Source organism: Urocitellus parryii, chromosome 10 (genome assembly GCF_045843805.1).
Source record: "Urocitellus parryii isolate mUroPar1 chromosome 10, mUroPar1.hap1, whole genome shotgun sequence".
NCBI lineage: Eukaryota > Metazoa > Chordata > Mammalia > Rodentia > Sciuridae > Urocitellus > Urocitellus parryii.
The window spans coordinates 19105012-19117362 of record NC_135540.1 but is presented as its reverse complement, the minus strand read 5'-3'; the positions used below and the strand labels follow the sequence as shown (position 1 = coordinate 19117362).

At 32.7% G+C, this 12351-nt stretch overlaps 1 protein-coding gene across 1 annotated transcript in view; it reads right to left on the bottom strand.

The window, feature by feature from the left end:
• Smarca5 (SNF2 related chromatin remodeling ATPase 5) overlaps window positions 1–12351 on the bottom strand; it is a 32769-nt gene that overhangs the window by 3151 nt on the left and 17267 nt on the right. Inside the window, exons 11-22 of the mRNA XM_026392714.2 lie at window positions 10254–10480; window positions 8794–8915; window positions 8561–8713; window positions 7584–7716; window positions 6045–6193; window positions 5728–5847; window positions 4515–4625; window positions 4090–4203; window positions 3616–3738; window positions 2576–2708; window positions 1624–1742; window positions 998–1210 (exon numbers count right to left, since the gene is read on the bottom strand). Coding sequence (XP_026248499.1) covers window positions 998–1210; window positions 1624–1742; window positions 2576–2708; window positions 3616–3738; window positions 4090–4203; window positions 4515–4625; window positions 5728–5847; window positions 6045–6193; window positions 7584–7716; window positions 8561–8713; window positions 8794–8915; window positions 10254–10480 — 1717 coding nt within the window. The remainder of the gene's footprint in view (window positions 1–997; window positions 1211–1623; window positions 1743–2575; window positions 2709–3615; window positions 3739–4089; window positions 4204–4514; window positions 4626–5727; window positions 5848–6044; window positions 6194–7583; window positions 7717–8560; window positions 8714–8793; window positions 8916–10253; window positions 10481–12351) is intronic.

Sequence of the window (12351 nt, the reverse complement as noted above, 5' to 3'; positions counted from 1 at the left end):
ATGGTATATGACACTCTGTCTCTCATTACAGACACTATACAATCATTATTCCTAATTAATCATCAAACTGTTTCTACTTAAAAAGACACTGAAGAGCTTCCACCTAATTACATGTTTATATAGTGTTTTTTTTATCTTCAAAGTAGATCCATGTGAATTACAACATTACCCTAATTTGGGTATCACAAAATAGCAGCCCTTCTTGTTACCCTGTGAAAATTTTTTTCCATTGATCAAATATGAAAACACTGAACAGTACCCAGTGTCATGTAGAGTGGCAATATACCTCAAATACTCTGAGAAATCCTACTACATATTTAGAGTTTGCTTCTCCTAGCATGTCTCAAACCTAAGACCAGAGAACCTATTTTTACATTTTCATCATCTTGCAAAACACTAGTTAAGGTTAAAAGTTCAAAGGTGATGAAACAATGGAAGAAAAAGATCAATCCACCAAAGCTAAACTTTTCTGAATTTTAATTTTAGATTGTTAGAAATGGAGAACATTAGTCAGATACAGCCAGGCACTGGAAATAAAAACAAAACTGAGCATTAAATCAGTACTAAAAAATAGTGCCTTACTACATTCAGTCATTTAAAAATAACCCAGATTCAGTATTTTGATGTACAAATGCCTGCATGTAAAAAGTCTTTCTACAGAAATATGTCCACTTTCAAAATCAATGACATCACATTCAGAAGTTGAAACTGATGGCAACATTGCCTCCCACTTTGTACCAGATTAACATTACTATCAAAAATTAGTTCTATCATATATTACAATGTTAAAAAATGCATATTAAAGAATTAGACCAATAAACATTTTATGATGCTACATTTTTAAAATGTGGATGTGATTAGTTTTCTAAGAAAATCGTTTAACTTCTGACACTACCAAAAAATTACGACAAAAATCTATATCAACAAATTTTAAGTTACCTTAAAAGGACTTTCAGTCTAAACTCTGCTACACTACACAAAAATCCTGAGCACTCACCATTGCAGTTCTGGACTTCAGAAACCAATCAAATCTGAACTGAGGAGAATTGCGAATACACTGTCGCAATTCATCATAAACATTTTCCTTGTCAAATCCAAGCTTATGAAGCATACAAATGAGAAAACGATCCTCTTCTTCTGTATAGTTTTTTCCTTTGTTAGTACCATATGATATTCTCAGCTGATGAAAAGGTGCTTTGTACCGTCCAATCTATAAAAGATATTATATATAAAATACAAATCCTACATAATTTTATTTCAAATTCAGCTTTCCTCTAATTAGCTTGAAATATTATATCTCAAATCAAAATTTTCTATCCAGAAAACCTCAAATGCATTATATAACTTGTGTTCTCATGCCTTTATAGTCCTTATTATTATTACAAAGAGAAATACAGACTCAGACTTCCTTACGCTACTTAAGAAGGAGTCAATCTTGGCACCTTTGACCCAGGTTAAGTCAGTCTAATACTACTCAGGTAAATTACAATAACATCTATAACGTTTGAATGCTTTACTTTAAGGAAATTTTAAATGTTAAACCTTCACTGCTTTTCCTTTTAAAAAGTTACTTTAACTTTCCTATATTATAGATAGTACAATTTTTATTAACATACAAAGTACCTTTGTATCAAGTGCTTTTTTGATACTTATTCTTCTCTGAATTCTTGCCTCTCCCCTTTCAATCTGAGCCATAATCTTTTCTATGTCCTGGAGCTCATTGCATCTTTCCCAGAACACAGCTTTAAAAGAATAAAAGTTGGTCAGATGGGATGAGTGGAGGAAGCATACATGTTAACTTGTAATTTATTTGCAAAGGACTAAGAAACTTTCCCAATTATCCCACACTTAATACTAGAAAGCAAATCACTTATAATTTTTCAATTTCCTTAAATGAAAGAAGAGATAAATGGATGATTTAAATTACCTACCAACTCTTTAAACTTCCACTCATCTAAAATTCTAAGCATACTCAGCACAGCATAACTACACATATTCAATCTGACATTTCCAACTGACCTCAAAAAACAAAAGCATACTAATACTTGAGAACTGAAAGAAAAATAATAAATTAAAAATTAAAGCACACTAAAAAAATTTTTTTAAAGCACAATTATTTTGTGTCTATTTTAGCTTTCTTGGCTATAGTTTTAGCTATAGTTAAAAAAAAGAAAAGAAAACAAAACAACAACAACAAAAAAACCAGACAATTATTTTAGGGAGGGAGACATTTTTTTGTTTCAAAAAGCACAAAGTCAGGCTAGGGTTGGGGCTCCATGGTAGAGTACTTGCCTATACCACATGTGAGTCACTGGGTTTGAGCCTCAGCACCACATAAAAATAAATAAAATAAAGGTGTCCTTCTGCAACTAAAAATATGTATTTTTCTCTCTACATTTATATATACATATATGTGTGTGTGTGTGTATATGTTCATATTCTTTAAAAAAGCACAAAACAAGGCACTAAAATGGAAACTTTAGCTGATCAAAACTATTCAGAATAAGAAAACAAGAAACATCGAACAGCTCTTGCAAGACTTATAAAATATGTATTATAATAACAAAAGAATTACCAGAGTATTCAATGACTTCTTCTGGAGTTTTTCCTTCTACTTCTCTTGCTATATTTTCAATATCATCACGACCCCACTTCTCATTAGCTTTGATAAACTGGTTAAAATCTCTCTTATTCCAATTGGTAAATCCCTACATAGTAAAAGAAACAAAATATTTCATTATAGCACATTAAACATGGGAAAAATACTATTATACTTTACCTATCCTTCCAAATACTACACAAAATGTTTCTAATTGCTTAGATACCCAAGCAATAACTCAAAGTTGGAGACGGTAAAATATGCTGTATGAAAGGGGAAATTTTTGCTGTTGTAGTTTACCAAAAGGAGTAAATAACATAAGGTAAAGGAAAGCTTTTGTTAAATAGCACTCTGAAAGACCTTGAATGAATCCCATGTTTTAAAAGCAGCAAGCAGAAGTTTATAATTGAGAATAACTTGGTAGCAATGTGGAAGATTCACAGGAAAGATGGGAACACTGAAAATAAGGTGTTCAAAATTACACACACTCTACCAAGTGCAAATCTATAATCTTCTTGACCACCTCAACTAATGACAATTAAAATGTAGCATTTCCTCAGGGTTATACAAAATTACATATAAGAGGAAAGGAGGGGTAAGACAAGATAATACAAGTGGAAGTAATGATTTACAGTAGAGGGGGTAGAGAGAGAAATGGGGAGGGGAGGGGAGGGGGGATAGTAGAGAATAGGACAGACAGTAGAATACATCAGACACTAGAAAGGCAATATGTAAATCAATGGAAGGGTAACTGATGTGATACAGCAATCTGTATACGGGATAAAATTGGGAGTTCATAACCCACTTGAATCAAACTGTGAAATATGATGTATTAAGAACTATGTAATGTTTTGAACGACCAACAATAAAAAAAAAATGTAGCATTTATCCATGTTTTACCATGTTCAGCTATTCTCTCTGTATAAGAAGAAATATACTTTGTATGCCAACACGATCTCACAGGATATTTTATAAAATTAACAATTACTAACTTTTGAATCGATTGAAGACTATACCTGTGTCAGAAGCTTCTCTTTTTCCTCTAACTCTTCATCATTAAGGGGTTCAGCTTCATCAATTTTAAGTTGCTCTTCTTTCTGTGCCTGTGCTGCATTAGGAAGGTCAGGACTTCGAGGTACCTAAAAGACATTTTCCCATGCCATCAAACAATATATTTTAAAGAGCATGTGATGAATTACATTCTTAATCAACTAAATAACATTTCACAAATTCCAATCTAATCACAAGAGAAAACATACTAATACCCTGCATTTATTATATTAAAAATAAAGATTATTCATGAATAAAGTTTTTTCCTTTCCTTTTAATGAAGAACAATTCAAACATTATGTGCTAGGCCTATACAGCTAGGATACATAAATAATATTCTTTCCTACTAGGCTCAAAATAGTTTAACAAATAATAGTTAATGTTCATATATTTTATGGTTTCAGGGTGGAAGAGGACACAAAATGGAGAACTGCAATTACCTTGTACCCAATAGTTTTTCTGTAATACAGAATTTCTTTTTCCAGTAATTCAAACAAACGTGGGGGAAAGAACTGGAAATCCTGAACATTGGGTTGTTTTGGAGGTCGTGGAGCCTAAAAAAAAAGAAAAGAAAAAGAAAGAAAAAAAAAAGTTGTCCATTACACTTAGTTCTCTCATTTCATAAATCATAACAGCCAAATCTCCAAGCAACTCAGTATATCTTTCAATAAAACTGAACAGACATTAATCAAATTTTAAACACACATCTTAAAAATTAATTTTAAAAAGTGTTAATTGAAATCTGAAGAGGATATTCTATAAAAAGCATACAAAGTATAATATTCAATCTTATTTTATTGCAAGAATGTTAAAAAATAATTTATATTTTCAAATTTTAAGATACTTTGATGCTATGTCAACTCACCTTGGGTGCTTTAGGTTCACTAACTCGAAGAGCTTCCCTGAAATAGGCATCAACAGCATAGTTGGCTTTTCTTTCGCGTTTGGGTGGTTCAATCCACTCTGTGAATGCAATCTAGCATGTGGGAAACGATTAAAATCATCAACTTGCATTATTAAGGGTAACAAATTATTATTGAGTGATGTTTATGAATTAAAAGATACTGAAAAAAAAATCCTGCACTTTGACAAGGGTAGGAACTATTATGTTTTGCTAAATACCACATAATTAACACAGGACAATGTCTAGTAAACAGCACAGGTGTTCAGGAAGTGTTTCTTGCCCAAATGAATAATTCTGTTGGATGTGAGGGAAAATGCTGCAGAATGTTTGCTATGACCCAAATTAGGAGGAAAATGGAGAAACACATTTAACCTAGGAAAACTTTTTTTTTTTTTTTGAGAGTGAGAGAGGAGAGAGAGAGAGAGAGAGAGAGATAATTTTTAATATTTATTTTTAAGTTCTCGGCGGACACAACATCTTTGTTGGTATGTGGTGCTGAGGATCGAACCCGGGCCGCACGCATGCCAGGTGAGCGCGCTACCGCTTGAGCCACATCCCCAGCCCCATAACCTAGGAAAACTTCTAAGGATATATATGCCCAAATGTTAATAAGGAAAACTCTAGATACGCTCTAGATAGAATTATATTTTCTTTTCTATAGGTATTTTCCAATTTCTACATTAGTCAAGTATTACTTATGAAATTAAGAAATTATTCCAAAGCAAGTCTGTTTAAAAAAATCAGCTGTGACTTTTTTGACATTATTTTCATTTTCAAATATCCCAAACTACTATATTCTCTTGTTGCAAGAACATACTTCACTATAACCATATACAACTAAACTTTGTTACATAAACTTTAAAAACAGTTCAGCACTTACAAAATTTTCCATAATGAAAAAAATTTAGATACATTTATATACATCTAATTAAAAAACTGTTTGAGACACAATTACAAGGTATTACATCTAGCACTTAAAAGTTCATGTTTCCAGGAAAATAAAGCTTCATTACTAAATCTTTTTTTTAATTAATTTTTTGTTGTTGTTGATGGACCTTTGTTTAATTTATTTACATGTGGTTCTGAGAATCGAACCCAGTTCTGCACATGTGCCAGGCAAATGCTCTACCACTGAGCCACAACCCAAGCCCCACTAAATCTCTTTCTAAAATACCTTTTGTTTTTCTCTGTAGTCTTCTCCTTCAAAGTTATAAACACTTGATTCTGTATCCATTGTAAAGTTTCTAAGAGAGCTTTCACCCATCTTGGAGAGTTTTTCATTCATCTCTGCAGTCTAGACAAAAGAAACATCAGAATGAGAAAGGAAAAAAGCACTAGACATGCAGTCAAAATGAAAATGACTTTACCGTACACAAAAGCTGCTTTTTACAGTAATACAATAATAATCTATAAATTCACAGAACAATAGTCCCTCAAATAGTTTTGGTCTGTAACACTCATTAAAAGCATATTATTTAATTTGCATCTCACCTTCTTTGCACCTCTTTCTAAAATTCCATCAATATCTTCATCAGTGATCTCACTTTCTTTTGAGGCAAATACATGCGTTGCCCCATGTCGAATCATTTGAAGCATCTCATCTTTCCCAATTTTGTTCAGATTCTGATCCACGAGCCTCCCTGAGATAAAAGTTTGTATTGTATAAGGTTAGCCAAACAGACTTTATTTTACTGGAAACTTGAAATTCTAAATGTTAGATGTAATAAACTTGTACTTTTGTCTCAAACATCAATCATTTCTGTTTACTGGTAATTCACATCTGATCATTTTCCTATTAAACTTAAAGCCAACTTTTCAGCTTTCAAATGTTTCTAAAGCTTATGACTTATGTAATGTCACCTACTATATATTATCTCAATGATATTCTCTTTTGTGGAATAGATACACTACTTGAGAATCAAAATTACTGGGGAAGAAAAAACTCACAAATTTAAATATAAGTGAGCATTATAAACAAAAGTTTCTGATGAGCAAAAAAAGATATCATTGCAAATCCCTTAAGACAAGTTTTTCTCAGAAAAGTGAAATACAAAAAACCTTCATGAAATCAAACTTTATGTAAAAACTGAAATATGTAACATCAGTTTCTAAAAACTTCTCTATCTGAAGAATTCAAAACTCCTGAAAATTTATTTTGATCAGAGATGAAATTTAGCATTAATAAAGACCTTCAATTGGTAAGTATTGGCCAATCTGTGTAGTTCGTGTTTTCAAAAAATACAGGCATCAATATTGTGTCTTCCTTAAAAACACTAATCTAGAATGGGAATTTCGAATTTCATTTAATCAATCCAAAATAAAGTTCCATTTTTACCCTCTAATCTACTCAGTGTCTCACTCCCTCACACTAAATGTAGAACCTGAAAGTTAGAATAACACTTACCATACAAAGGGTACTCAACAAGTAGTTTTTTAGTCTTATAAAAACAAGACTCTCTGATTTTAATTTTTACTTCTTCAGTATCTCCCCAAGTTAGCAACAGTGCTTACAAAGCATAATCACTCTGCTCTATTTAATAAGTATTATGCTGAATGTTAGCTATTTTATATACACATTCTATTTAATTCTTAAAAATTCTAAGCAAGGGACTGGGGCTGTAGCTCAGTGGTAGAGCTCTTGCCTTTCAAGTGTGAGGCACTGGGTTCAATCCTCAACACCACATAAAAAATAAATAAAGATACTGTGTCCACCTATAACTAAAAAAATAATTTTAAAAAATCCTAAGCAATAGTTATTTTTATTCTCATTTAGTAGATTAAGAAACTGGCTCAGGTAATAGAAAAAAAAACAGCTAACTAGCAGATCAATATTCAGATCTCAACTTTCCTGAGCCCCAACCCATCTTCTTAATAACAAAACTAAGGTTTAATCTTTGGAATTCAAACCATCTCTACTGGGTGCTAGCTTGCCTCAACAGATAAGATTTCTCCTTTAAAAAAAACAATCGTACAATCAATCACTCATTCTATCAATCCAACTTAGTAAATTTTTAAAGTTCTGGGGCCCACCTTGTTGAATAACAATTGAATCCAGTCTGAGTTTCATCTCAGCCCTTTCTACTATTCTTTCTTCTACAGTATTATCAGTTATAAAACGGAACACTCTGACAGTCTTGGTTTGTCCAATTCTATGTGCTCGGTCCTAAGTGAAATAACATATTATTTTGAATATACTTAAAAAGTCATATAAATAATATATCAAAGTATATACTGATAAAATATTCTTAAGTAGAAGATACTTTCTAGCTTTCTATTAAAGATGTGACATGAAAAAAATAAATTTCACCAACAATATAAAGATCCTATTCTTTAAATATTACTAAATTTATAAATAGAGAAATTTGCACATTTGAAAATTTCTTTGAATACAATTTTCTGTTTAACATCTAATAAATCTACAAACCACAGTCCCACAAAGCATTTCTTATTTGTAACAATTATCAAATCTTCTCCAGTTATCAGATTTAATAAAGTTGGCTTAATGGTCACCAGTATCACAGACTGTCATTAGCATTATCAAACAAAAATCTGTAAATCTTCATATTAATCTACAGATCATAATGCTGAGCATAATAATGATTTCCTGATCCAGCCAGACACTCCCATATACAAGCATGAAATTTAAGCATGTAAAGTAAGAGAACAGCGAGGTGTTCCCAAAGTAGTTAAGTTATGCTACATTTCAGTTTTGGCCAATCAATGTGGGAGCACTTTCAGGTCTGACCCACTAAACATTTCCAGGGCAATTCTTTACTCTTCCCAATTCTGCTATCAGGGTACAGAAGATACAGCAGATGACTCCTACATCTCAAGTTAGGACAGAGCTGTAAGATAAATATACCCTTAGATGGTATTCAAAACACCCTCACTAAACCATTGGATCAGAGAAAAAAAATCAAATTTACTGGGTTAAGACACTGACATTGGAAGAATTAGCTTGCCTAACTATGGAATCTATTAAGCACAGAATGTTTGTTTTCTCTTACCATAGCCTGAAGATCTACTTGGGGATTCCAATCTGAATCATACAAAATTACTACATCAGCAGTTGCAAGATTGATGCCAAGACCACCAGCACGCGTACTTAACATGAAAACAAACTTTGAGCTATTTGGTTCATTGTATGCATTGATGGAATCCTATGGATATAAAATAAAGTCAGAATCAGAAAATTGTATTATCTGATGTTTTTTTCTCTCCTTCCCAGAATTTCACTCACTTGTCTCTCATCATGGGGTGTCTGCCCATCCAACCTGCAGTACTCATAATTTCTCCACATACAATAATCTTCCAAAATGTCCAATACTCTGGTCATTTGACTGAAGATTAGTACTCGTGACCCTGTTAGAAAATATAATAGCCTGCTATTAAAGGCTTCAATAGTAGAAAAATCTATTCCAAAAGTTAAAGCTAAACAAAACTAACATATTACACCTTAATTTCAAGTTATCTACTTGGTTTCAGGTAAAAAATGACATGATTAACTATTCAAATCAGTAATTTCTTACCTCTTTTCCATCATGACACAAACAGAAAGGATAATATTTGGTTAATGCACTAAGGCAATCAAAAAGGCTATCTCTCTCCAGTTTGGGAGATCTTGCCATCCCAAAGCCTGAGAGAATCATTAGCTTGTTACCTCACAGATACTTAAAATAATCTTCCACTAATCAACAACAATTCTTCCATTCACAAAGCCTCCATATTCCACAATGGACACCAAATATCCCTGATCTCATTCCAGTTCCAATCAAAGGACCATAAACTTATGCCTCTTATCTACACTTAAATCCTTCTACTTATCTACCATGTCTCAAATTATGTGGCTGCCTATCATCTCTGCAATCTTTGTGACATTCCTCATCTTTAAGGAACATCCTTAAGAGCTACATAATGAATAATTTGCTTCAAATAATCTATAAAGAGTAGGTATATCATAGATAAAACAAGTTTTACATAGGTGTTAACTGCTAAAGCTGGCTTCACACTAAGTTCTCAATATTCATGTAATTTCGATATACCAATATAAATACCAGAGATACACATCTATTTTTGTATTTACAAAATCAGCATACTACAGATAAAAATGCTGAGTCTATGTAAACTATATTTGATTAAATTTTTAAAACCAAATAATTGAAAAACAATACCATGACACCACTATGTAACAAAGGATCTGGGATCTGTGTAGGGATGGAAGGAGAATTTCTAATACTTTAAGATTAAAAAGCTGAAATTTCTAGGAAAGCATATATAAAATGGAAACTCAACTGGGCATGGTGGCTCAAGAGGCTGAGGCAGAAGGATCAGGAGTTCAAAGCCAGCCTCAGCAACTTCATGAGGCCCTAAGCAACTCAGGGACACCCTGTCTCTAAATAAAGTATTAAAAAGGGCTGGGGATATGGCTTAGTGACTAAGTGTCTCTGGATTCCATCCCCATTACCCCCGCCCCCCAAAAAGAAACTCACCCAAATCCAGGAATTGTTTCTGCCTCTACTACTTTATTACCAGCTAAGAGACTTAAGGCTTACTAGGAAGTGAGGGGAACCTCAGATAATAATGGACAGAAAATTTTAGAAAAGTGTCAGAGCTGTCATTTCAAAAGTGTATTGTTCCCTTCGTTTTAACACTAGCATTTTAAGTTTCCATTATTTCTCAATTTGATGCAAGTAACAATACCTTGTTCTTTTAATTTAGGAAGCAACTTGTCTAATACCACCATTTTGCCACTATTGGTAACTAGATGCATATCTGTTGTATAAGGTGGACCAGGTTCAGCTCCATCAAAGAGATACGGATGATTGCAGCATTTCCTCAACTGCATCAGGATGTTCAATAACCTCATCTTGTCCATCTTCCCTGCTGAGTTTAGTATATCTATATCCTTCATTAATATCCGAGTATACCTATTGAAAAGAAAAGTATTTTTAAGGACTCAAATATTCCCTGACTAAACCCTGCCACTTTACATACTCCCATTCCCCAACTCAACTCTGAAATACCTGTAAGAAACAAGTCATCAACTTCTAAGGTATGGTTTAGAATCTATCATCTGAAATCTCTTTTCTGCTTTTTCTTTATAGCCCATAGTGTGCTACTGTCTATACTTTATGCATTGGATTTTGAGGACATCATTATTTTAAAAATACAAAATGGTCTCCTTGGATGGGATTAAATATAGCAATATAATACAACATTTTTGAGTAATTATAATTTTGAAACATAATTTTAGTTTCTAGTCTTGCAACAGAAAGTACCATTACTCATTTATAGTTATGCACTACATAATGATGTTTCAGTGAGCACAGGCAGCAGTCCCATGAAATTACATCATCTAGTGAGTTCAAAGCTTTGGGCAAGTACACTCTATATGATATGTACAAAACAAAATCACCTAAACCACATTTCTCAGAACTTATCTTGACATTAAGTGATGCACAACTGCCTCACATACCATGTAGCTAGTACAGCATTTGAGTAGAACCCTAATCTGAGAAGGAAGAAACATGAGAGGTAAGGCAGGAGGATGAAAATGATATGAATACAATGTGATTTAAACATCTGCTTAAACACATAGGGAGAGGGAGATATGAGATCTATCAATCTACAGCCACAGGCTAAGGCAAATTACTAAAAAAGCCATGAATGCATACACAGAATTTCAGTTTACTGAAAGAATAAGTAAACACTGAAGTTTCAGTGAAACTTTGAATCCCTTGAGCAAATAACTTAAGAAACCTAAGGAATCTGTTTAACCTCCATCCTGGAGCATAAAAACTACTCAAGGTAAAGTTCATCATCATTCTGATTGAAACAAAGTTCACTCATGTTTAACTAAAAAAAATACTTGCCTTTTGTTTGCACTGACTCATGTGTTAGTTCTATAGGATATATACAAGACAAGCCTAATATCTTCACTACTTTGTAATAGCCTTTCAAAAGTGTTCAGGACACTGAGGATAGCTCACTTTCTACAGTGGACCTCTCTTTCTCAGAGAGCATGCTCAGATCTCTATATATCCCTTTAGCCTTTTTGCTACTCCAATATTTTGCAAATATGTTATCGAATACATCTGAAATATGGTAAGACTAGCAAAGAGGGCAGCTCTTATTTCCCTCCTTTGAACACAACTTAATATTAACATATGCTAAAGGAAGACTATCTTTTTCTATAGCCATTTCACACTGTTGAATTCATATTGTATGTTCTACTTATAATAAAAAAAAAAGATTTCATACATCTATAAAACTTTAAAAAATGAGGAAAAATATATTTTTTTAAATTAACTAAGGTCTTCAACTTTTAATACTGCCCTATACAAATATGTAAAAATAGCTATCAGGTATCATCATCATCATTTCTCAAAAGGACATTTTATTCTGCCTAAAATAAAACTTTGGTTCAGAATAGTGTTTTAAATACATGGAGTCTTATGGGATAAAAGAAAGCATGTAAGTTTTATATGTCTATAATCTACAATTTCACCAGAGGCTAGCTAGCCAAAATCCATGATCCAATTACTTATTAATCACCAAGTTAACCAACTCTTATGTCTCCCACTTGCACCACCCTACTCTCCTCTTAAAAACCAAAGTAGAGGATTAGGGTTGTGGCTCAGAAGTACAGTGCTTGCCTACCATGTATGAGACACTGGGTTCAATTCTCAGCACCACATATAAATACATAAATAAAAATAAAGGTCCTCAACAATTAAAAAAAAAAATCCCAAAGTAGAGGGTTTACAATGTATTGTTGTTTAAGTCCCAAATTTAAAGT